This window comes from Ptychodera flava, assembly GCF_041260155.1.
Source record: "Ptychodera flava strain L36383 chromosome 3 unlocalized genomic scaffold, AS_Pfla_20210202 Scaffold_27__1_contigs__length_13241970_pilon, whole genome shotgun sequence".
NCBI classification, from domain to species: Eukaryota; Metazoa; Hemichordata; class Enteropneusta; family Ptychoderidae; genus Ptychodera; species Ptychodera flava.
In genome coordinates, this window is record NW_027248281.1 from 12646020 (window position 1) to 12673953 (window position 27934).

At 37.7% G+C, this 27934-nt stretch overlaps 2 protein-coding genes and 1 long non-coding RNA gene across 3 annotated transcripts in view; 1 reads left to right on the plus strand and 2 right to left on the minus strand.

Moving 5' to 3' along the window:
• Window positions 1–5241, minus strand: part of LOC139126347 (uncharacterized) — a 66146-nt gene extending 60905 nt beyond the window's left edge. Inside the window, exon 1 of the mRNA XM_070692416.1 lies at window positions 5128–5241. The gene's annotated coding sequence lies outside the window, so the exon portion shown is untranslated. The remainder of the gene's footprint in view (window positions 1–5127) is intronic.
• Window positions 5242–12609: 7368 nt separating this feature from the next.
• LOC139126277 (uncharacterized) overlaps window positions 12610–27934 on the plus strand; it is a 73698-nt gene continuing 58373 nt past the window's right edge. The window contains exon 1 of the mRNA XM_070692321.1: window positions 12610–12677. Coding sequence (XP_070548422.1) covers window positions 12635–12677 — 43 coding nt within the window. The 5' untranslated portion in view covers window positions 12610–12634. The remainder of the gene's footprint in view (window positions 12678–27934) is intronic.
• On the minus strand, window positions 22808–27661 carry LOC139126283 (uncharacterized). Its single transcript, XR_011550515.1, has 3 exons — window positions 27565–27661; window positions 23449–23513; window positions 22808–23138 (listed from the first exon to the last, which is right to left on the minus strand). It is a non-coding gene; the product is annotated as an uncharacterized lncRNA (long non-coding RNA).

A 27934-nucleotide genomic window follows, 5' to 3' on the forward strand; every position in this document is an offset into this window, starting at 1 on the left:
AAGTTAATGTTTACTCTTAACAGAATATTTTCAGCACTATGATGTGTATAAACAAGACAAGCTTTCTAATGAGCAGGCAAGTGATAGGAATTGCTATATGATTCGTTTTGTGATAAGGTAATGGAAGTGACCTTTATGGAAAAGCATTTAATTATAAATTTTGAACACAATGTTTGATAAGTTAGACTTGGGGACTTCTTGTCGTACACATTGGTAGACGTTCGTTTTGTGAATTTGATAATGTATTCAGCAGAGCTGCAATGAAGCCATTATACAAAGGGAGTCATTTTCTAACAAAATAAGTTTTCTCACGAATGAATCACTTGTGGATTGTTTTAAAAGCCTCTATCGTCAACATTCAGTTAAGTACAGTAATCTTTTCATTTTCTCATTGTTTTTTGTCAATTATTATATGCAATCTAAGTTTTTTCGCAGAGCCGTAAAATTTTTATTATACACATGGTTTGGTGGAATTTTAGAAATGGTATGGGATCGGGTATGTTGTTGTAATCAGCCATTTCAGATCATATAATGAAACAAATTAATGTGCACAAGAATGCAGCCATATCACGTTTAAACAAAATCAGGCCATCGAAGGACAGTGACCTATGTTTATGTTTCAAAGACATAAAAAATCACACCAAAATTGAAATCAAATGGCTGTCTATTTGCCATATGGATCATAGCACAAAATTAGTTGACATGCATATGTATGCCATAGTACTTTATCTTTGTACCAAGTCTCAACAACATTGGATAAGGAATATTTGCATATGATTAAACCTCAAAGACATGAAGAAATCCAAAAATGACCATCTGGCAGCGATATTGGGGAAAAATATGGCAACCATATTGAAACATGTCACGAAGTACATTGACATGTATATGTATGCCATAGTGCATGATCTTTGTGCCAAGTTTGGACAAAATCGGTGTAATGACCTTTGAATTAGCTTCAAAGACTGCAAAATCAAAAAATGCAGTTCTCAACAATATTGGCAGTTCTGCAGCAATATTGGCTCCTATCGCAAGGTTAATTGATACATGCATATGTATGCCATAGTGCTTTGCCTTTGTGCCATGTTTGAACAAAATCGGTGCCAGGATGTTTGAGTTATGGTTCAAAGACATGAAAAAATCGCAACAAAATGGCCGCCTCACGCCCATATTGGATCGTATCGCAATATAATGCGACATGCATATGTAGGCAATAGTGCTATGCCTTTTTGCCAAGTTTGAACAGAATCGGTTCAAGGATATTTGAGTTAATGGTTCAAGACACGAAAAATCGCAAAAATATGGCCACCTTGCGGCCATTTTGGATCGTATCACAAAATAAATCGATGTGCGTCTGAAGGTCATAGTACTATGCCTTTGTGCCAAGTTTAACAGAATTGGTTCTAGGATGTTTGAGTTATGTTTCAAAGACATGAAAAATCGCAAATACGCCCATATTTTATTGTATCGCTATATAATTATACATGCATATGTAGGCCATAGTGTTATGCCTTTGTGCCAAGTTTCAACAGAATCAGTTCAAGGATGTTCGAGTTATGGTTCAAAGACATGAAAAATCGCCATATTGAATCGTATCGCAAAATAAATCGATGTGCATCTGTTGGTCACAATGGTTTGTCTTTGTGCCAAGTTTGAACAAAATTGGTTCAGCAGCAGTGTCTGAGAAACGGCTGCGGACGGACGGACGCACGAACGGACGTACCCAATCTATAAGTCCCCGCCGGACTTCGTCCGCGGGGACTAAAAACAGGAAAGGGCGTTTTCAGATGATAAAGTCATTATTTCCAAAAAACAAGTTAATTTATAAACGTGTACATATGTCTACAAGCGAATTCAAGTTAATGTTTACTCCTAACGGAATATTTTCAGCACTATGATGTGGATATACAAAACAAGCTTTCTAATAAGCGGTAAAGTGTTAGGAATTCCTGTATGATTCTTTTTGTGATAAGGTAATGGAAGCGACCTTTATGAAAAAGCTTTTAATTATATAAAGTTTCAATAATACATTTGATAAGTTCGACTCGGGGAATTCCTCTCGTGCACGTGAGTAGACTTTCGTTTCGTTAACTTGATAATGTATTCTGCAGAGATGTAATCAAGCCATTTTTCGAAGGGATTCATTTTGTAACAAAATCAGTTTTCACTTGAATCAATCACTTGTGGATTGTTTTGATAGCTTCTATCGTTAACATTCAGTTAAGTACTGTAATCTCTTCATAGTGTCATTTTTTCTTGTCAATTGTAACATACGGTCTCAGTATTTTTCGCGGAAAAGTAAAACTTTTCGAACTCACGAATCAGTCAATTTTGTAAGCGTGTATCGTCAACATTCGGTTAAGTACCGTAATCTTCTTCTTTTGTCATCAATTTTTTTCTTTTTAATTACTATATATAATCCCAGAGTGTTTCGACGAGCCGTAAAGATTTTAGCCGGAGTCATGAAGTGTTGGGCTCCGCGAAATACACGTCCAAAATTACGTCAAAAAGAAAAACATTCTATGGCATAATATATTTATCACATGAGCTATTTGTCAGTGACCCATTCATGACAATAACAAAAATACATGGTCCTAGAAAGTATGGATATCATAACCGTTATACGATGAGTTAGCAATTATCCATCACTCTGTAAGCTTCCACGCTAGACGTATACATCTTGTTCATTTGTTAATTCTTTCGGAGTGAGTTAAACTGGCGATGTTTTAGCTGAATTGTGGCTCTAATCTGACAGCAACCATCGGTCAAATCTTTGTTAAAGAAATTGTAAACAGGTTTTTACGAATAGTTACCATCATAAAATGGGGACACAGAGTTTGGTAAGCTTCGGCATAGCTGACTAGACTACCGTACACGAAAACATTAAGCTCTTGGGTTTCTTTGGTTTAGAGATCTTTGTCACAATAACGCTATTGTTCCCAAAATGGCGGCCAAACAATCGAATCGCGGCGATGTTCAGTTTTCTTTATAGTCGCTTCCATTTTTTCGCAGACTAAAGGTGTCTCTGCAGAGATGTGTAGATGCGAAGCTATGCATTGCATTGTGTACTTATTCGCGATTACAATTGAACGCATGAACTTTTGACTGCCTTGTGCATGCAACCTATGTAATTTGTTATATAGCCTGTGGGTGGACCAGCTTTGAAAATAATGTATTCATTAAATTCAAAAGAGTTTCGCGTACCTTCTAGGCTATTTAAGCAACGCTACTTGAAAAGAGTCTTACTGGTTGGGGTTTTGTTGTCCAGCAACAATAGTTGTTGTTGCATTAGGTGAGCGAAGGCAATAGGTGTCCAGTGTCGCTGTTGTATTAGGTGAGCGAAGCCAATAGGTATCCAGTGTCTGTGTTTTCATCTCCAATGTTAGGGAAGAAGCGAATATCATATTGCTTGGGGGAAAAGTATTTCGTTATTTTGTTACCAGCGTCCAATCATTATGTAAAAACCCCTTTATCTTACAAGAGTTGTTTTAGAGCACAATACACACACATACACAGAGACAAATAAACACACACACACAAACACACACACACACCAATACAACCCCCCCACATATATATATATATATATATATATATATATATATATATATATATATATATATATATATATATATGTGTGTGTGTGTGTGTGTGTGTGTGTCTGTGTGTCTGTGTGTCTGTGTGTCTGTGTGTCTGTGTGTCTGTGTGTGTGGGTGTGAGTGTGTGCGTGTGTGTGTGATGGGCTCAAATAACTCTTACAAGATTCAGGGGGCTATGGATTTTTAAGTTATGATTGGACGCTTGTAATAAAACAACGAAATGTTTTGTTGTCTTTCATTTATCGATAGCAAACCATATAACTGGTATCATATGCCGGCAAGTAAATTGGGAAGTAGGTGTTTGGAGACCCCTCCAACAACAAATAACTTTGACTTGACTGGAGCGACAATTTCAAAATAAGGATTTTCGATAATAAGAGCTGCCATATAGTTTCCCTTTCCAACAATCAGAATATGCCACTTACTATTCGTTTAGACTTTAACTAAAGCTGCATTTACTTACACAAAACTGTTGACGTTTTATCGATTGGCGTTCCAACAAGCTATCTATCTTGTGTGTAGGTGTAAAACAATATAGCACGTTTTTAGATGATGAAGCAATTATTCCAAATGACAAGTCCAATGATAAAAGTTTACATAAGTCTACTGTCGTCTTCAAGTTAAAGATTTACTCTTAACGAAATATTTTCCGCTCAACGATATGTAGACATAACAAACTTTCCATTAAGCTGACAAGTGAGAGGAATTACTTTATGATTCTTTTTGTGATAAGGCAATAGAAGATAACTTTCAGGAAAATCATTTAATTATAAATTTTGAACACGTCATTTGGTAAGTTAGACTTTGAGATTTCCTCTCGTATACATCAGTAGACTTTTGTTTCGTGAAATGTATTCAGCAGAGCTACGATCAAACCATTATACAGTAGGAGTCATTTTCTGACAAAATAAGTTTTCACTTGAATCAGAAGAGTGAGCAATTATCCAATACTCGGTAAGCTTCCACGCTAGACGTATACATCTTGTTGACTTATACAGTCTTTCGGAGGGAGTTCAGCTGGCGATGTTTAAGCTGAACTGTGGCTCCAATCTGACAGGAACAATCGGTCAAATTTATGTATAGGAATTGTAAACAGGTTTCTACGAATAGTGACCATCAATAAGTGTGTACACAAAGGTTGTACGCTTCGCCATACGTGACTAGAATACACTATCTGCACGAAAACATTAAGCGCTCGGGTTTACTGGGTTTACAGATTGTTGTCACAACAACGCTATAGTTTTAAAAATGGCGGTCAAACAATTGAATCGCAGCGATGTTCAGTTTGTAGTGAGATTTCTTGTTTACGTTATAGTCGCTTTTACTTTTCCACAGACTATTGGTGTCAATGCAGAGATATCTAGATACGAAGCTATTTCTTACATCCAGTGCTTCTTCACAAGTACCATTGATCGCATGAACAATTGACTGCCATGTCAGTAGAAGTTATAGAATTTGTAATATAGCTTGTGGGTGGAGTGGCTTTGAAAATACTAAATGTATTTACTAGATTCAAAATAGTTTTACGTACCTTGTAGGCTCTTAAGCTACCGCAACTTTAAAATAGTGCTACTATTTGGGCTTTGTTGTCAAAAGACAATAGTTGTTGTCGTTGTAGGTGAGCGGAGCCAATATGCATTCAGGGTCTATGATGTGGTGTCGTATTTTAGGGCACAAGCGAGAATCAAAGGCTGGGGGAAAACATATCGTTATTTTTTACTGCGTCAAAACACTACTGAAAAAACTATAGCCCTCTTCTGCTTGTAAGGAAATATTTTCGAGCCCATCTCTCTCTCTCTCTCTCTCTCTCTCTCTCTCTCTCTCTCTCTCTCTCTCGCTCTCGCTCTCTCTCTCTGTCACTTGCACACAATCACACAAACACACACACAAACACACAAACACTATGTCAACACACAACCTGTGACAATAACTTATTTTATTTCTGTTAGAAATTTTTGTCAAAAATATTCTAAAATTCGTTGTTTCCGCATCGTTTCCATAGGGCAGTAAGTTTTACTCTGCATTATCAGTATAATCTGACAAGTAAATTTTAGATACATTTTACTTAAAATGTTAAAAATTTGCATTACGGGTGTTTCTGCTAGCGTGGTCCATACACACACACACACACACACACACACACACACACACACACACACACACACACACACACACATATATATATATATATATATATATATATATATATATATATATATATATATATATATATATATATATATATATATATATATATATATATATATTGTTATTGTCTTAACACTGAATGAAGCTTGCGCAATGATTACCGTGGTGCTAACTGTGGAAACGCAGCTCTCTGTTGGCGGGGTAGCATGCGTCGCTATGCAGGTCATCAAAAGTTCAACCCCGCCACGGATAGTTGCAGGCCAACTGGCGGCGAAAATGGGTCATTTACGACGACACCACTTGCGTCGGAACTTTGAACGCCAAAATAAACCAAAGTGAGTGTAATTAAATAAAATGACCTATACCTGCCTGAACTCTGATTATTGCTCATTCCCTTACTCCTTTTCACGCCAGCAGCGTACCTTGACTTCTATTGATATGCTGATAAGGACGTTATGCGCTCGAATGTGAATACTGTGACGGCCGGCGGTAGGAGTAAAAATCTTGAGTACTCCTTGAAAAATCAGCCAAATTACGTAAACGAACAAGAGATTTTGTTCACAAAACGAGTTAGGGAATGAGCGATGAGTTCAGGCAGGTATAGGTATTTTATTGAATTACATTCACTTGGGTTTATTTTGCCGTTCAAAGTTCAGACACAAGTGGTGTCATCGTAATGGACGACCCATTTTTGCCTCAAGTTGGCCCGCAGTTATCGGTGGCGTGGTTGACCTTTTGATGAGCCGCATAGCGACGCACGTTACCCTGCCAACAGAAAGCTGCGTTTCCACAGCTACCGTAGTGCTAGTTTTCATGGCCATTGTCATGCATGGTGAGTTGAGTTACTTGTCAAGTATTTCATTGATGCTGCCTTTTTTAATGTTGACGCGGTAGTATATATTGTGTTTGGCAGCGCTCTTTTGTTTCTGTAGATAGCCAGAAATAATCTTTTGCTTTCTACATGTTGGAATCATAATGATCATCATGACAATTGGGTATAGTCTTTGTACCAAATATTAATATATACACTCCGCTGTATTTCAACATTGACTTTAGTTTTCGTCCCTCAGGGGACAACTTGGAGCACCTCAGTTTCGCTCACCATTGCAACCAGGCTTGCCTAATAATGTTATTATGGGTATAAATTGTCGGTTGCACTTTAACACCATGGTACAGTTTCTTCCACGAGGCTATCATGATACCTTGAGCTTTGATGGTTGATTTGTCTTAATCATGAAACAGGTTAGAGTAGGCAGACTTACTTAATTATTCTTACCCTCTTTATCCCTAGTCTGCCTGGGGTACATTTTAATTAAATTAGTTGATCATTTAGCAAATCAGGTAGAGAAAATCTGAGGGGAGCTGCATTGGCTGCGAAGGTCTGCAAATTCACGCCGTCCCAGAAATGGAATACTTTATGAAGTGAGGGATTGAAACGTAACACGTTTGCTGATCTACTACCTGTCCCCTGATTTAGTGCTTGATTGTTTTAAGGTCGTCAAAACGATCTTTTTCTGCTTGTTTGGTTGTAATATCTAGTCTACGATTGTTACATCCCTCAAAAACTTGAAATTTCATTTACGATTTTTTATAACAACAGCTACCATTGACTTTTCCTTTTGAACAATCCGAATATACAACCTTTTATTTGGATTTTGACCCAAGGTTCATTTACTTGAATACAACATTTTACTCTTCGGGTTTCATCAATTGCCATTCGAACAAGATGACTATTGTGTGTGACTCTTGGTGTAAAATCAGGAAAGCGCGTCGTCAGATGATGAAGTCATTATTTCCAAATAACACGTTCAATTATAAACGTGAAAATATGCGTACAACTGAAATCAAGTTAATGTTTACTCTTAACAGAATATTTTCAGCACTATGATGTGTATAAACAAGACAAGCTTTCTAATAAGCAGGCAAGTAATAGGAATTGCTTTATGATTCGTTTTGTGATAAGGTAATGGAAGTGACCTTTATGGAAAAGCACTTAATTATAAATTTTGAACAAATGTTTGATAAGTTAGACTTGGGGATTTCTTTTCGTACACATCGGTAGACTTACGTTTCGTGATCGTATCGCAATATAATGCGACATGCATATGTAGGCCATAGTGCTATGCCTTTGTGCCAAGTTTGAACAGAATCGGTTCAAGGATGTTTGAGTAAATGGTTCAAAGACACGAAAAATCGCAAAAATATGGCCACCTTGCGGCCATATTGGATCGTATCGCAAAATAAATCGATGTGCGTCTGAAGGTCATAGTACTATGCCTTTGTGCCAAATTTAACAGAATTGGTTGTAGGATGTTTGAGTTATGGTTCAAAGACATGAAAAATCGCAAATATGGCCACCTTGCGGCCATATTGAATCGTATCGCAAAATAAATCGATGTGCATCTGGCGGACATAGTGCTTTGCCTTTGTGCCAAGTTTGAACAAAATTCGTTCAGCAGTGTCCGAGAAACGGCTGTGGACGGACGGACGGACGGACGGACGGACGCCCGGACAGACGGGGCTCAATCTATAAGTCCCCGCCGGACTTTGTCCGCGGGGACTAAAAACAGGAAAGGGCGTTTTCAGATGATGAAGTAATTATTTCAAAAAAACAAGTTAATTTATAAACGTGTACATATGTCTACAACCGAATTCAAGTTAATGTTTACTCCTAACGGAATAATTTCAGCACTATGACGTGGATATACAAAACAAGCTTTCTAATATGCGGTTAAGTTTTAGGAATTGCTGTATGATTATTTTTGTGATAAGGTAATGGAAGCGACCTTTATGAAAAAGCATTTAATTATATAAAGTTTCAATAATACATTTGATAAGTTCGACTCGGGGATTTCCTCTCGTGCACGTGAGTAGACTTTCGTTTCGTTAACTTGATAATGTATTCTGCAGAGCTGTAATCAAGCCATTATTCGAAAGGATTCATTTTGTAACAAAATCAGTTTTCACTTGAATCAATCACTTGTGGATTGTTGTAATAGCTTCTATCGTTAACATATAGTTAAGTACTGTAATCTTTTCATATTGTCATTTTTTCTTGTCAATTGTGACATACGGTCTCAGTATTTTTCGCGGAAAAGTAAAACTTTTCGAACTCACGAATCAGTCAATTTTATAAGCCTGTATTGTCAACATTCCGTTAAGTACCGTAATCTTTTTGTTTTGTCATCAAATTGTTTCTTTTTTAATTATTATATATAATCCCAGAGTGTTTCGAAGAGCCGTAAAGATTTTAGCCGGAGTCATGAAGTGTTGGGCTCCGCGAAATACACGTCCAAAATTACGTCAAAAAGAAAAACATTCTATGGCATAATATATTTATCACATGAGCTATTTGTCAGTGACCCATTCATGACAATAACAAAAATACATGGTCCTAGAATATATGGATATCATAACCGTTATACGATGAGTTAGCAATTATCCATCACTCTGTAAGCTTCCACGCTAGACGTATACATCTTGTTCATTTGTTAATTCTTTCGGAGTGAGTTAAACTGGCGATGTTTTAGCTGAATTGTGGCGCTAATCTGACAGCAACCATCGGTCAAATCTTTGTTAAAGAAATTGTAAACAGGTTTTTACGAATAGTTACCATCATAAAATGGGGACACAGAGTTTGGTAAGCTTCGGCATAGCTGACTAGACTACCGTACACGAAAACATTAAGCTCTTGGGTTTCTTTGGTTTAGAGATCTTTGTCACAATAACGCTATTGTTCCCAAAATGGCGGCCAAACAATCGAATCGCGGCGATGTTCAGTTTTCTTTATAGTCTCTTCCATTTTTCGCAGACTAAAGGTGTCTCTGCAGAGATGTGTAGATGCGAAGCTATGCATTGCATTGTGTACTTATTCACGATTACAATTGAACGCATGAACTTTTGACTGCCTTGTGCATGCAAACTATACAATTTGTTAAATAGCCTGTGGGTGGACCAGCTGTGAAAATAATGTATTCACTAATTTCAAAAGAGTTTCGCGTACCTTCTAGGCTATTTAAGCAACGCTACTTAAAAAGAGTCTTACTGGTTGGGGTTTTGTTGTCCAAAAACAATAGTTGTTGTTGCATTAGGTGAGCGAAGCCAATAGGTGTCTAGTGTCGCTGTTGTATTAGGTGAGCGAAGCCAATAGGTATCCAGTGTCTGTGTTTTCATCTCCCATGTTAGGGAAGAAGCGAGTATCATATTGCTTGGGGGAAAAGTATTTCGTTATTTTGTTTCCAGCGTCCAATAATTATGTAAAAACCCCATTATCTTACAAGAGTTGTTTTAGAGCACAATACACACACATACACAGAGACAAATAAACACACACACACACCAATACAACCCCCCACACACAAACATATATGTATATATATATATATATATATATATATATATATATATATATATATGTGTGTGTGTGTGTGTGTGTGTGTGTGTGTGTGTGTGTGTGTGTTTGTGTGTGTTAGGTGTGTGTGTGTCTGTATGTGTGTGTTTGTGTGTGTGTGTGTGTGTATGGGTGTGGGTGTGGGTGTGTGTGTGTGTGATGGGCAAAAAAAACCTTACAAGATTCAGGGGGCTATGGATTTTTAAGTGATGATGGGACGCTTGAAATAAAACAACGAAATGTTTTGTTGTCTTTCATTTATCGATAGCAAACCATATAACTGGTATCATATGTTGGCAAGTAAATTGGCAATTAGGTTTTTGGAGACCCCTCCAACAACAAACAACTTTAACTTGACTGGAGCGACAATTTCAAAATAAGGATTTTCGATAATAAGAGCTGCTTTATAGTTTCCCTTTCCAACAATCAGAATATGCCACTTACTATTCGTTTAGACTGTAACTCAAGCTGCATTTACTTACACAAAAATGTTGACGTTTTATCGATTGGCGTTCCAACAAGCTATCTATCTTGTATGACTTTCGGTGTAAAATAATATAGCACGTTTTTAGATGATGAAGCAATTATTTCCAAATGACAAGTCCAATGATAAAAGTTTACATAAGTCTACTGTCGTCTCCAAGTTAAAGATTTACTCTTAACGAAATATTTTAAGCTCAACGATGTGTAGACATGACAAACTTTCCATTAAGTTGACAAGTGAGAGGAATTACTTTATGATTCTTTTAGTGATAAGGCAATAGAAGATAACTTTCAGGAAAATCATTTAATTATAAATTTTGAACACATTTGGTAAGTTAGACTTTTGGATTTCCTCTCGTACACATTCGTACACAGTTCAGTACCGTAATCTTTTCATATTGTCATTATGTCATTATAACATACGGTCCCAGCGTTTTTTGCGGAGCAGTAAAACGTTTTGCCGAAGACGAGGTTAATGTGTTTGGCCCCATCAAACACACAAGCCTGAAATGACGTCAAAAAGACAAAAAATCCATAGGATAAGAAGCTACAAAAGTATTGAATATTTTTCTGCAAATGTTCATACAGCGCAACCAGGTTGAGGGCCAAGAGTTCATCCTGTAGGCTGGTCCTTTTTGCCCAAGACAGCCCTCCAGGCAAGACCGCCATTTCGGCAGCTCGACTTCATCTGAACTCAATAAAGGGGATAAAATATATTTATCACGTGAAGTATTTGTCACTGATCTAGTCATGATAAAAGGAACATTGCACGTACGAAAAAAAGGTGAAATATCATAACCGTTGTACGAAGAGTGAGCTATTATCCAATACTCGGTAAGCTTCCACGCTAGACGTATACATCTTGTTGACTTATACAGTCTTTCGGAGGGAGTTAAGCGGGCGATGTTTAAGCTGAACCGTGGCTCCAATCTGACAGGAACAATCGGTCAAATTTATGTATAGGAATTGTAAACAGGTTTCTACGAATAGTGACCATCAATAAATGTGTACAAAAAGGTTGTACGCTTCGCAATACGTGACTAGAATACAGTATCTGCACGAAAACATTAAGCGCTCGGGTTTACTGGGTTTACAGATTGTTGTCACAACAACGCTATAGTTTTAAAAATGGCGGCCAAACAATTGAATCGCAGCGAAGTTCAGTTTGTAGTGAGATTTCTTGTTTACGTTATAGTTGCTTTTACTTTTTCGCAGACTATTGGTGTCCATGCAGAGATATCTAGATACGAAGCTATTTCTTACATCCAGTGCTTCTTCACAAGTACCATTGATCGCATGAACCGCTGACTGCCATGTCAGTAGAAGTTATACAATTTGTTATATAGCTTGTGGGTGGAGCGGCTTTGAAAATACTAAATGTATTTACTAGATTCAAAATAGTTTTACGTACCTTGTAGGCTCTTAAGCTACCGCAACTTTAAAATAGTGCTACTATTTGGGCTTTGTTGTCATAAAACAATAGTTGTTGTCGTTGTAGGTGAGCGAAGCCAATATGCATTCAGGGTCTATGATGTGGTGTCGTATTTTAGGGCACAAGCGAGAATCAAAGGCAGGGGGAAAACATATCGTTATTTTTTACTGCGTCAAAACACTACCGAAAAAACTATAGCCCCCTTCTTGTAAGGAAACATTTTCGAGCCCATCTCTCTCTCTCTCTCTCTCTCTCTCTCTCTCTCTCTCTCTCTCTCTCTCTCTCTCTCCTCTCTCTCTCTCTCACACACACTTGCACACAATCACACAAACAGACACAAACAGACACACACACACACACACACACTATATATATATATATGTATATATATATATATATATATATATATATATATATATATATATATATATATATATATATATATATATTTATTTCTATATAGTATGCCCAAACCCATATTTTGTCTTCTTGCACGCCCCTTCCGTTAATTTTGATTGTTCCCTTACCTTCTTGTTGTCTGAACACTGGGGCAATATACGGCCATCTTTGAATGAAGCTGACGCAATGATTACTGCAGTGCTAGTTTTCATGACATTTGTCATGTACGGTGAGTTGAGAAACTTGTCAATTATTTCGTTTATGCTGCCTTTTTTAATATTGACGCTGTGGTAATTATTGTTTTGGCAGCAATCTTTTGTTTCTATACATAGCCAGAAATACTCTTTTGCTTTCTATATAGTGGGATCATGATAACAATTGCGTATAGTGTTGGTAGCAAAAAGTAATATATCCACTCCGCTGTGTTTCAACTTTGACTTGACTTTTCGTCCCTCAAGGAACAACTCGGGGCATTCGCTCGCCATTGCAACAAGGCTTGCCTAATAATGTTATTATGGGTATAAATTGTCGGTTGCACCTTAACACTTTCCTGGTAACGTTACTTCCACGAGGCTATCATGATACCGTGAGCTTTGATGGTTGATTTGTCTTAATCATGAAACAGGTTAGAGTAGGCAGACTTACTTAAGTATTCTTACCCTCTTTATCCCTAGTCTGCCTGTGGTACATTGTAATTAAATTAGTTGATCATTTAGCAAATCAAGTAGCGAAACTCTGAGGGAAGCTGGATTGGCTGCGAAGGTCTGAAAAATTAATGCCGTCCCAGAAATAGAATGTTTTATGAAGTGAGGGATTGAAACGTAACAAGTTTGCTGATCTACTAACTGTCCCACGCTTTAGTACTTGTTTGTTTTTAGGTCGTCAAAACGATCTTTGTCTGCTTGTTTGATTTTATTATCTAGTCCATGATGGTTACCCCCTCAGAAACTACCTATTGCATTTACAATCGTTTATCAAAGCAGCTACCATTGAGTTTCCCTTTTGAACAATCCGAATATGCAACCATTCATTTGGATTTTGACTCAAGGTTCATTTCGTTGAATATAACTCTTCGGGATTCATCAAATGTCATTGGAACAAAATATCCATTGTGTGTAGCTCTTCGTGTCAAAACAAGAAAGCGCGTTTATAGATGATGAAGTCATTATTTCCAAATAACAAGTTCAATTACAAACGTGTACATATGCCTACAACCGAAATCAAGTTAATGTTTTCTCTTAACGGAATATTTTCAGCACTATGATGTTGATATACAAGACAAGCTTACTAATAAGCGGGCAAGTGATAGGAATTGCTGTATGTTTCTTTTTCTTATTAGGAAATGGAAGTGACTTTTCTGGGAAAGCATTTAATTATAAATTTTAAACAATACATTTGATAAGTTAGACTTGGGGATTTAATCTCTTACACATCGGTAGACTTTCGTTTCGTGAACTTGATAATGTATTCAGTACTTGATAATATCAATACTTGATAATGTATTCAGCAGAGCTGCATTGAAGCCATTATTCAGAAGGAGTCATTTTCTAACAAATATATTTTCTCTGGAATCAGTCAATTTTAGACGCCTGTATCGTCAACATTCCGTTAGGTTCCGCAATCGTTTTATTTTGTCATCAATTTTTTTCTTATCAATTTTTAAATATAATCCCGGTGTGTTTCGATGAGACGTAGAGCTCTGAGCCTGAGTCGTGAAGGTCTTGGGCTCCGCGAAATACACGTCCAAAATTACGTCAAATAGAAAAACATTCTATGGCATAATATATTTATCACATGAAGTATTTGTCAATGATTCATTCGTACCAATAAAAACGATACATGGTCCTAGAAAATATGGATATCATAACCGCTATACGATGAGTCAGCAATAATCCATCACTCGATAAGCTTCCACGGTAGACGTATACATCTTGTTCATTTGTTAATTCTTTCGGAGTGAGTTAAACTGGCGATGTTTAAGCTGAATTGTGGCTCTAATCTGACAGCAACAATCGGTCAAATCTTTGTTAAGAAATTGTAAACATGTTTTTACGGATAGTTACATCATTAAATGGGGACACAGTGGTTGGCAGGCCTCAACATACCTAACTAGACTACGGTACACGAAAACATTAAGCGCTTGGGTTTCTTGAGTTTACAGATTTTTGTCACAACCACGCTATTGTTCCAAAAATGACGGCCAAACAATTGATTCGCGGCGATGTTAAGTTTTCTTTATAGTCGCTTTTATTTTTTCGCAGACTAAAGGTGTATCTGCAGAGATGTCTAGATGCTAAGCTATGCATTGCATTGTGTACTTATTCTCAATTATCATTGATCGCATGAACTTTTGACTGCCTTGTGCATGCAAGTTATACAATTTGTTATATAGCCTGTGGGTGAACCAGCTTTGAAAATAATAGATGTATTCACTGATTTCAAAAGAGTTTCTCGTACCTTCTAGGCTATTTGGCCACGCTACTTGAAAAGAATCCTAATGGTTGGGCTTTGTTGTCAAAGAACAATAGTTGTTGTTGTATTAGGTGAGTGAAGCGAATAGCTATCCAGTGTCTGTGTTTTCTTCTCGCAATTTAGGGAACAAGCGAGAAGTAATGGCTTGGGGAAAAACATTTCGTTATTTTTTCCAGCGTCCCATCATTACGTAAAAACATAGCCCCTTTAATCTTGCAAGGTATGTTTTTGAGCCCATCACACACATAGACATGCACACACACACATACACACAGATACACACATACATAAATATATACATATGTGAATGTGTGTTTGTGTGTGATGGGCTCAAAAAGTTTCTTACAAGATTAAGCAATGATGGGTCGCTAAAAATAAAATTCCGAAATGTTTTGTTGTCTTTCATTTCAAGGAGAAATTCAAAAAATACCCAAGCGATAGGCGAGTCGCAAAACCCGGACCAAGACAAGACGAGACGAGACGAGACCAAAGTGGCCCCTCAGGCCAGGCGTTGTAAATACATCATATATACAACACTACAGAAAGCTTGCAGTTTGTTGAGAGTGTCAAAGATCGATGCACAAAGCAAGAGATAGCACAATCAACGATTGGAACAACTGAAAACATTTTCACGGCGTCACTGTAACCCCCATGCGTGCACGGTAACTTGTAAAACGGCCATTGACATGGCGCTCGATCACGATCAACATGATCAAAGTCGCGGCCACCGATGTGCCGCTCGGCCGGTGTTTTCAACACCTATTTACATGCCAGTTGATTAATGTAAACTCGTCAATCAACACGAAAAAGTCTATTCAGGACTAAAAACTATGATGATAAGGCTATTTTTGGCCAATGTCCCATACCAATGAATATACACTGATCTGTCAAGCGCGGCTGTCAATCAAGGGTGTCGGGAAAAATCTGAAGCGTCACGGCATTGTAGCAAACGTCACTGCGATCAAGGCAAGCGTCATGGAGACGTGATGCTTGAAGGGCCTAGGGAGAACACTGTAAGTTACCATTTCTCTCGGTGTACCCTTGCTCTGGGCGTAAATAATGAAGAAATTTAGCGTAGAACTTTTATGGTGAACCTGAGCTCTAAAAATTATGAGCGCTGAAAGGTCAAAGTGTCTGCTTTACACAACCTTGCGCGCATTTATACCATCAGTTTGAACAAAAAAGGGTAACAAACAATTTACGATGCGCACTGTACACTCACAAATATTTCTTTGACCTCAACTCTTTAGAATATTTAGAATTTCTGAAAATGATAATGAACGAGAACTTTATTTATTGAATAAAATGAAGGTTTATTTTTTTCCCGTGGCATTGATACAGATGTTTCATTTGTGCAAAAAACCGTAACTTTTCTATCAGTAAGATAGGAGGTCTATTGGTCTCGTCTCGTCTCGCCTCAGTGCGGGTTTTGCGACTCGCCCAAGCGATAATTGTCATGTGCCAAACGATCGTTAACTCGTCATTTCAGAAAAATAAGAGAGAAACTCGAAAAAAGTAACATCATAGACTTTTAGTTAACCTTTATGAAATGTGTAATCTCAAATATTGTAAGAAATAACAGCGAAATGGAAAACTTAACTAAACGGGTTTTTCACATGTAACTTTTCATTTTACGATGTGGCGAATAAGCTGGATTTCCCATAGAAAACAATGGCGTCTAATGTACCGAACAGGTTGCACGTTTCTCGCAGGTTAAAAATTTTCAATTCTGAACCAATGATGGTGAAAAGTGGCGATCCTTTGGTTGATATACAAAATTCCTGTGGTTTTAGCTTTTTGAAATTCTTCACGAAACTTGTTATATTAAATTTCTTCACGAAATTTGTTTTATTTGCATTTTATTTATTCCGATCACTGAAATATACTCTTGCCCGCAATAAAATGGCGATCTGACGGCGTTTACATACACAGAACAATGGTCTCAAAATGACGCATTGTAATCAGGAAGCGTCTCTTAAGTTGTACAGACCAAATACCTGTAAAGTTTTAATAATTTACACACAATTTTAGCGAGTATGAACGGTAAAAATTCCAGTAAACTGAAAAAAAGAGCTGAGGCGAACGAACCCCGGGGGATACTCCCATAGAAAGGAGAACGTGTATGTGCCGCCCGAATGGGTCCCTTTTTCGCGGAAAAATCCCTTGATATGGGTCGACTTTTCATTGGAAAGATCCCTAAACATGGGTCGCAAACACAGCGAACGTCCCTACGGTATAAAATCCTCAAGACTCATCTCTCGGGCAGGCCACGCCGACCGTGATAGGCGATGCGCGTATGCGGTGATGTGGTGACGCGACTCTCGATCGAGAACCTTCTCTGCAGTGACGTGACCCAGGTTGACCCACTGAAAGACTTACTTAGCAACCAATGTCGTCAGTTCCTGTGCGTCTGCTCCTTGAAAGTCATCTGTCATGGCGGCTTTCGTGTCGCGGGAGGTTTTGCTAGTGGCATTCAGACATTTGAGGTTAGGATTCGAGGTTTTTTTTCAGAAAATCCCCATAGTTTAAGTTACCCCCGGAAATAAACCTCGATCTTTTATTCAAATGTTACAAAAAAGTACGAAGCTGTGAAAGATATCGGGATTTCATTTCATTCATATGTTGTCGTCTGCATGGCTTCCTTGGCATGGCTTCCTGGCACACATAGCCGGAAAGATGAAATATGCTGTGCCGAGCGAGCTCAGAGGATATACTGTGCAATTATTGTGATTTTGCATATTCTCAAAAATGATTCAGGCTACACAGAGAAAATCCATTTCTGTTTTTTTGATGACAGGTGGAAATGTGGGCTTATATAGCACAGTGGCAGTAAAGACATTGCATGAATGATAATTAAGGGACTGGTCAGTTTCTTCGGCCTAGGGGGCGGGGGAGGGGGCGGCGGATTCATGGGTGTCACCCTGTTTTTGATTTGGTGAGAGGGGTCACCATGCTTTTGAAATGCCAAATAGGGGTCAGCGTGTTTTTCGAGTTTTACACGGCCTCATAATTGCGTAAAATGCATCACGTCGGCCACAAATTTCATCATTCAGTAATTTGTTGCAATTTTCGGCACGCCCTTCGGGCGCATTTCTTTAATTATTAGACATAATTTTCAGCACACCCAACTTAAATATATCAGACATACATATATCAGAGATATATCATATCTGTATAATCAACACCCGGGTTCAATATTTTCAGTGGGCTCTTTGAGCCATTACTTAATTAATGTATCAGACATTTTTCAGCATGCCCTTCCAGCTGATGACTCAAATATATAAGACATGTATATCAGAGATATAAGGATGTTTCATACTTTTTGGTGCGCCCTTCGGGCGCCATATTCTAATAAATCAGAGATATATGTCAGAGATATCCTGATGTTTGCTAAGTGAAAGTGTACCATTATGAAATCTGCAGTTCATATGAAAAGCATGACAAATTCATGACAAATTCTTTTGTTTTGTTGTATGTGAGCCACGTCTAAGACACAACAAAAGTACCGTTTAAGTCTCAGCTAAATGTTCAATGAATTAGTCAAATGTCACCTCAGATGCCACCAGAGAACACCATTTCCACTCAAAAATTTCATTTTTCGCCTTGCGACAGGGGAGACACCCCCTCTCGCGCTCCCCCCCCCTCGGTCGCTTCGCTCCCTCGCTGTCCACCTGTCTACTTTCTTAAATTACCTGCCTACTTTTAAAATATAAGGACAACACTTTCTGAGTATAAGTTACATGAACCTCTAAATGTAAGCACATAAGTTTTCAAAAGATAAATGATAAAGTGGTGCCACACCCAAATGGGGCCGCCCCATGTGAATTTTCAAACAGACAGTGAAACGAGGGCATAAACCTATAAGAATTTTACAGAACAACGAGTTCCTATCCAAAAAATCTCATGGGACGGAATATACTTCACAGAGACAAGGTATTCTCTATTTTCATTGTAATATGTGAAGTATTGGAAAATTGCGGGAAATTTAAGATTAACTTATTAGACTATGTAAATATTTCTGGCTGTTTTGTAACAAATTATTGTTTGTATGACAGTGCAAGGTAATATCACTTTATTGGTAGAAATCAAATAATATCTGAAATTATTGGAAATATTTGAACTTGAACAAATTTAATGACATTGCCGCTCACGGCCCATCAATACTTTTGTTTGCTAGTATTCTATTTGACAACTGGTCAGCGTATTTTCTATTTTGATCGCTGAATTTTTCCCTAACTGATTTTGACAAAATGTCCCTAACAATGGGCTATTTTTGACAATACACATGGGTAGATGTTTTAAACTTGTGCCGCTCACCCCAGTATGAAAATATTGAGAGTACCCCCCCCCCCGGGAAACGAACGCGGGGTCTCCACTCTAATCGTGCAGTGAACGTTATCGATCGATATTCTTTTGTTGGAAATCGATACATTGTTGTGATGCATACTGGCCGGTTGTTCCCAGCTCACAATGGCGCCAAACTGGGCCAAAGCTCGCCAAAATACACTGAAACGTAAAAGTATCACCAAAACTGAAAGTTGTGTCGTCAATTTAATTAAAGTACAAGAAACCAAGAGAAACGTTGACGTTATAATATATAAGTAAAAATATACGGGTTATTATTGAAATATTCATGGCGTGACGTGAATACACGAGCGGCACCAAAGTAGATTTCGATCGGTAATCTATTGAATATAAATCGATACAATGTTCGCCGTTGTCAATAGCGACCAGCTGATAGCGCTGTGCGGGAAGAATTATGCTTCGCGGATATAAGACACTGAGACATGGTTTCGGACCGCGGCGAAGAGCTGTCATGTAGCTTCCCACACTCCAAACAGTGGCGGCGCTCTCACTTCCGTTTCACTTCGGGAGCAGACTGTAGACCAGTACGCGCGCACTCGGAGTATGTCATGTGGTTGCAAGCCTGTCACACGAGTACCAGTAGGACGTTCGCCCTTTATGGTCACCTCTCTCGTCCGAACATGTTATGCAGAGTTGCATTGAACTTACAAGTATTACTGGTGAGACGGCGTGTGTTTTGCCTGAAAAATTTCAATAATTTTTCTGTTTTGGTAGAGCAATTGGGTGTGAATTTATTAGAATCTTTTTTTTTTTCTCTGATGGTGAAACAAGACAGGAACAACAGTGACACAGGATCATGTTTTACTTTCCAAGATTTTATTCATTTCAACAATTCAAGATTACAACAAGTAACAACACAATTTTACATAATCAAACTTTCTAAGGTTAACAAAGGATGAAGAGTGAATAAAATTAACGTTTTCCTGTGGTAAAATGCTACTCGTCAATGCTACTGTTGACTTGGATATAATTTTTACCTGCATGTTTTATAGTTTATTTATTTTTTTATCATTTTAGTGAAATTTTTTAAACTACTTTCTTTGCTGTTTTTAGGTAGGATCCTTTAGTCTAGATTTTAGCTTGCTTGATTTTATCGATTGTTTTTAATTCACTCTTTCCTCTGTGACTTATTTTGTATTTTCTGCGTTAATTTTAGTTCTTCCAGTAATTTTCTGTAATGTACAGACCACTGAGACAAGGTGTGTAGTGGTCTTTAAACAATAAATTATTATTATTATTATTAAAAATCTTACTTAGGGAGTTGTAATTATTTACGACCTTGGGGGGGGGGGAAGTCTGGGGAATTTCATAGTATTCTGAAATTTCGAGTAAACCCCATGCCAACCCAAATGCATTTGAGTAACCCAGTCTCTAACACAGAAATTTTGACTGATCCCTCCCCTCCCCCCCCCCCCCCACTTAGACCAGTTAAATACCAAGACATGTATTTGTAACATTTACAAAACTACAGCAATAGTACAGACCTTTCATATCCTGCTGGAATATCATCGGTTACCTCATGACAGTTGAAAAAGATGTGACCGGCAAAAGAAAATTCAAAGTCACAATAAAATGTAGATACAAAAGCTCATGCTGTAACCACTATCCAACCATATAGTATTGGTTACCATACAGTATTGTTTATTTTGGATGGGTATCTTGACAAGGTTTCCACTAAGATATCTGACAGGGCAGAATTTGAAAGTACAGGAGAACAGTCAGGAGGCTGGGGGGTAGGGCAGTGTCAGAGAAGTTGTACCCTCTCGTGTTGAAAATTTGAGAGATTAATGTGTGCAATAATACAGTCTGGTGCAATATGAGAGATGTTATCAATTTGTGTAAAACTGTTAGAACACCCAACAGGGGAAAAGTGTGAGAGGCGTGTCCCCTCTGCCACGTCGGAAATTTTGAGAAATTAATGAGTTCAATGATGCAGTCTGGTGCAATATTAGGTGTTTTCTATTTGTTTTTACTAAGTAAAACTGTTAGAACACCCCAGGGGGAGAGGAAGTGACAGGGGGTCGCATTAAGAATTTTGAGAAATTGATGAAATGGTGCAATCTGAGAGGTATTTCAATTCATTTTGTACCAAAAATTGAGCAACCCCCTTCTTTCTTTCCAATTTTGAACAACCTCCTTGTAGCTTTCAATTTTTTGAGTGACTACCCTCACATTCCTCTGACCCCCCCCCCAGGCCCTTATGTTAAATTACTCTAAAAGACCCATAAAAATATTCTTGATGGCCTTTAATTTGTGAACAACATGTACAGTAAAAGTGGTCAACTTTGATGCAGTCTTGCTGATGCATTTTATGAGGCTTGAACTCACAATATCTACATTACTAATTCGTACTAGCTTAGCAGTCATTAAAACCCCTACAAATAGGCGTTTCAACTAGCAGCAGCCTGGTATCTCATGTAGCTGTACTGTGATAATGTTCAAGAGAATCCATAGGATAGCTAGGTGTGTGCCTCAATCAGGCAAAACAACAGTTAGCAATAATAACAACAGTAATAAATATCAATTTCTGCAAGTCATTTAAAAATATACCACCAAGGGCACAGTATTGCTCCTATCTGACAAACAAAAAGAGGTATTCCTATTTCCACTTATTCACTCAAAATACTATTTTGTTTGCAAAGAGTTTGAACTTTCAATTTTCATGGGCAGAATTCCGTTTTAACAGCCACTTTTCAATTTGTAGATCAACAATAAAATTTGATGGTCCTTGCTTGAAAAGTTAAGATTTACTCAGAGTCAAGTTATACACAAGTTTGTTTGTGTAAGTAAGTTTGTGTGGTGAAGTTACCTGATATTATCATTCATCACTCATCTTATTCAATCTACACATGATTTCACTCGGCTGCCTTCATCTTTGTGAAGATTTACTTAATTAAGTGATACCATGACAGGTTTTTTTGTTTATGTAACATAATGATTGGAACTGATACAAATAAACTGGAGTCTGTTTTATTGGTATGGTGCATCTTGCCATATGCCTTCTTGTGGATTGAAATCCCTCATCAGTGTATGGGGTTTCCTCCATGAAATATTTGCTAAAGTTGATCCACTACATAAAACATAAGCTCACAACTTTTTTCTAGATCATATTTTACTACAAATTGGCATCAAATAAAACTACATTATTTTCAGTGTCTTCAAAATTGATTTACAAGGTATTCCGGGTTTGAATAGGTCATTCAAGCTTGCGGACTAATATATTGGCTCCAAAAACAAAAAATCATTGGTTCCCCCAGTTTGAAAAATGATTTGGCTTAGGTAGTCTCCAGGGATTTTTATAAGAAAATGCAAAGCTATCAGATAAACACCAATGAGACAAAAGCACTTTTTGACCGAAATTGACAAAAATTGCTCCAAAAATACAAAATTTTGCATTTTCTCACTGTATAAAAATATCTGACTTAAGTCATCCTAAAGACCTGTGTACTGAATATCAAAAAGTCTGACAAGGAGTTTTGAAGAAAAAAAAAGATCTACAATGACAAAAATAATCTCAAAAATACAAAGTTGCATATCTTGGCACGATTTTACAAAATCTTACTGCTGCCATCCTAAGGGACATGTATAATCAATATTAATGTGTCTGACCAGAACTTTTGAATGATATTTTTGGTTAAATATGACAATAATTGCCTTAAAATTTAAGTTTTAAAATATTTCATAACAATATGAACAAATGTCAATAAGGTTATCCCTGCAGAACAGTATCTTTAGATTTCTGTGGCAATACTAGAGTTTATTTGCTTCTTCAAGCATAACCATTCTTTTCCTTGACATAAGGTAAACTTCAGCCTCCTCCAACAATACAATTGTGATGTAGTCTACAACAAACCTGAGTGAGAAAAATAGAAATATAGATATACTATTAATACATTTTTGTATATTTCAAATGCTATGCTGACAAGCTAAATATTGATTTTTTAGCAATCTTTTTGTAGTAAAATAACAACTTACAGTGGACAAATATAAATAATGAAAATAATATCAAAAGTAAGCATTACAGGCCCTCTAAATTTTTGAGAGTTGTAATATAATAACTTACACAATTATCCCAAAACCATTCACAGGATACAGCTCAAGTTGTAACAACAAAATGGTACACCAATGTGAGTAGCAACACATGAACATAATACCCTACTTACATTGACGTTTCTTTCACATTCCTCTTCCATCTGTTGTTAAGGCAGTGTCATATCATTCAAAGATACTGTCAAAACAAACAGAAATCCATTATTACATCAGAATGAATAAACACTGTTAACAGACGTTTCATATTAAAAAGTATTCTTTTTTTAATACTCTCTGTTTTCAACAGACATGCCATAAACCTTCAAAAGACACAGTTTATGTTTTACTTTGCATATAAAAATGATATTAGTCTTGCAATGGTTATGTATAAGTGGAGCTGACAACAGTTGCCCCAAATGGGCAGTGACACATATGATTTGAATAAAATATCACTTTTAACATGGTCGTCATTTCCTTCTTTTGGCAGGTTACATCTGAACATATTTTACAGTACATGATCCTCATACAAATTAAAATGCCTCTTATTCAAAATGTAAGAACTTTATTGCCAATCAAAACATTTAAAGAAAATAATGTGAAAATTTAAGAAAGTTTGACCAAGTCAGTATGGAGTTAAATTGTTTGGAAATCTTGAAATTGGAAGAATAGTGAAGCCAGGAAATTGGGTGATTTGCAAACATTTGCAAAAATTAACACTTCTTTATCAAGCAACCTACGACTGCTTGACAGCCTTGAAGATGAACCCAAATAATAATATTTTAATCTTGGGTTAACAATTTCATTAAATTAAATGAATGTCTACAAAAAAGTGATTTTGGTGCAGCGCCCCTTAATTAGCAAGTTTTATACCACTGCAAAGTCTCTGTGCAACCAGGTGACACATTCTGACTCAGCATGATCTAACAGCAGATTCCTGCATAAAATTTTGATTTGAAAACTTGAATCACTTTTCAATAGCATGAAAAGAGCAAAACATAGGAGAAACTTAGATGACAAAGCCTTATAAGGGAAAGAGAGATGTACCACATGACTCCGTGCAACCAGGTGACACATTGTGACTCAGCATACTCCTAAAGCAGACGACTGCATAAAATTTTGATTTTGAATCACTTTGTAATAGTATAAAAAAAGCAAAACCAATGAGAAAAATTAGCATTCACAGCCTTAGCACAGTAAGAGAGATGCACCAGAGTGTCCGTGCAACCAGGTGACACATGGTGACTCAGCATACTAAAAATGCAGTTCCTGCAAAATATTTAGATTAGACAACTTAAATCAGTTGGCGATAGCATAGAAAGATGAAAACCAATGAGTAAACTTAGAAGTCACAGCCTTAGCAGAGTAAGAGAGATGCACCACAGTGTCCGTGCAACCAGGTGACACATGGTGACTCAGCATACTCAAAATGCAGATTCTGCAAAATATTTAGATTAGACAACTTAAATCAGTTGGCGATAGCATAGAAAGATGAAAACCAATGGGAAAACTTAGAAGTCACAGCCTTAGCACAGTAAGAGAGATGCACCAGAGTGTCCGTGCAACCAGGTGACACATGGTGACTCAGCATACTAAAAATGCAGTTCCTGCAAAATATTTAGATTAGACAACTTAAATCAGTTGGCGATAGCATAGAAAGATGAAACCAATGAGAAAACTTAGAAGTCACAGCCTTAGCACAGTAAGAGAGATGCACCAGAGTGTCCGTGCAACCAGGTGACACATGGTGACTCAGCATACTAAAAATGCAGTTCCTGCAAAATATTTAGATTAGACAACTTAAATCAGTTGGCGATAGCATAGAAAAATGAAAACCAATGAGAAAACTTAGAAGTCACAGCCTTAGCACAGTAAGAGAGATGCACCAGAGTGTCCGTGCAACCAGGTGACACATGGTGACTCAGCATACTAAAAATGCAGTTCCTGCAAAATATTTAGACAACTTAAATCAGTTGGCGATAGCATAGAAAAATGAAAACCAATGAGAAAACTTAGAAGTCACAGCCTTAGCAGAGTAAGAGAGATGCACCAGAGTGTCCGTGCAACCAGGTGACACATGGTGACTCAGCATACTAAAAATGCAGTTCCTGCAAAATATTTAGATTAGACAACTTAAACCAGTTGGCGATAGCATAGAAAGATGAAAACCAATGAGTAAACTTAGAAGTCACAGCCTTAGCACAGTAAGAGAGATGCACCAGAGTTCCGTGCAACCAGGTGACACATGGTGACTCAGCATACTAAAAATGCAGTTCCTGCAAAATATTTAGATTAGACAACTTAAATCAGTTGGCGATAGCATAGAAAAATGAAAACCAATGAGAAAACTTAGAAGTCACAGCCTTAGCACAGTAAGAGAGATGCACCAGAGTGTCCGTGCAACCAGGTGACACATGGTGACTAGCATACTCAAAATGCAGATTCTGCAAAAAAATTTGATTAGACAACCTTTATCAGTTGGCAATAGCATAGAAAGATGAAAACCAATGGGAAAACTTAGAAGTCACAGCCATAGCACACTAAGAGAGATGCACCAGAGTGTCCGTGCAACCAGGTGACACATGGTGACTAGCATACTCCAAATGCAGTTCCTGCAAATAATTTAATTAGACAACTTAAATCAATTAGTGATAGCATAGAAAGATGAAAACCAATGAGAAAACTTAGAAGTCACAGCCTTAGCAGAGTAAGAGAGATGCACCAGAGTGTCTGTGCAACCAGGTGACACATGGTGACTCAACATACTAAAAATGCAGTTCCTGCAAAATATTTAGATTAGACAACTTAAATCAGTTGGCGATAGCATAGAAAGATGAAAACCAATGAGAAAACTTAGAAGTCACAGCCTTAGCAGAGTAAGAGAGATGTACCAGAGTGTCCGTGCAACCAGGTGACACATGGTGACTCAGCATACTAAAAAATGCAGTTCCTGCAAAATAGTTAGATTAGACAACTTAAATCAGTTGGCAATAGCATAGAAAGATGAAAACAAATGAGTAAACTTAGAAGTCACAGCCTTAGCACAGTAAGAGAGATGCACCAGAGTGTCCGTGCAACCAGGTGACACATGGTGACTCAGCATACTAAAAATGCAGTTCCTGCAAAATATTTAGATTAGACAACTTAAACCAGTTGGCGATAGCATAGAAAGATGAAAACCAATGGGAAAACTTAGAAGTCACAGCCTTAGCACAGTAAGAGAGATGCACCAGAGTGTCCGTGCAACCAGGTGACACATGGTGACTCAGCATACTAAAAATGCAGTTTCTGCAAATAATTTAATTAGACAACTTAAATCAATTAGTGATAGCATAGAAAGATGAAAACCAATGAGAAAACTTAGAAGTCACAGCCTTAGCAGAGTAAGAGAGATGCACCAGAGTGTCCGTGCAACCAGGTGACACATGGTGACTCAGCATACTAAAAATGCAGTTCCTGCAAAATATTTAGATTAGACAACTTAAACCAGTTGGCGATAGCATAGAAAGATGAAAACCAATGAGAAAACTTAGAAGTCACAGCCTTAGCACAGTAAGAGAGATGCACCAGAGTGTCCGTGCAACCAGGTGACACATGGTGACTAGCATACTCCAAATGCAGATTCTGCAAAAAAATTTGATTAGACAACTTAAATCAGTTGGCGATAGCATAGAAAGATGAAAACCAATGAGAAAACTTAGCATCCACAGCCTTAGCACAGTAAGAGAGATGCACCAGAGTGTCCGTGCAACCAGGTGACACATGGTGACTAGCATACTCCAAATGCAGATTCTGCAAAAATATTTGATTAGACAACTTAAATTAGTTGGCGATAGCATAGAATGATGATAAACCACTGGGAAAACTTAGAAGTCACAGCCATAGCACACTAAGAGAGATGCGCCGGAGTGTCCATGCAACCAGGTTTATAATGCTTTGAGCATTTTCGACCGTTGTTACTGAAGCAGTGCCATGAATACAAAAGCAAGCACAGTAGCTTTGTACGGCTTTGGACCATAACGATCAAACACTAAAGTGCTGAATCTGTCGAGGTCGATCATGATGACTGTTGTATGTAGACACAGTCAGAGGCGAACTGTCATGTAGACCTGGTTTCGTCTGACCTCTGAATTTTAAAGACCCTTGAATTTTAAAACCGCCTGCATGCTAACACCAGAGATATATGAGAAATCGTATCCTTGTGTTACAAGCCTACGATCAAGAATCGAACAGACTACTATACTTGTACTCACTTGCTTCGAAATGGCACAAATGAAAACGTGCTTTGACAACCAGAGCTAGCACAAGGTATCAAGAATGCAAGGAATTACCCATGCTTGGACTTTCAACTCAGATCTTTGACATCGAAACATAACCAAATATGGGTGTGTCATAGCCAACAACCACATGACATATTTACAACCAGATGACAGGACTCCCAAACGCGCGTACTCCCTCTATCGGAGCAGAAGTGAAACGGAAGTGAGAGTGCCGCCACTGTTTGGAGTGTGGTGTAGCTTCCCTTTCCAGTCGCGACGCAGCTCCGCGATTTGGCGGTTAATTTGAACTGCGCACTTTTTCTGCGCAGGTTGCCAGGACTGCTCATGGCGGACTGAGCTGTAC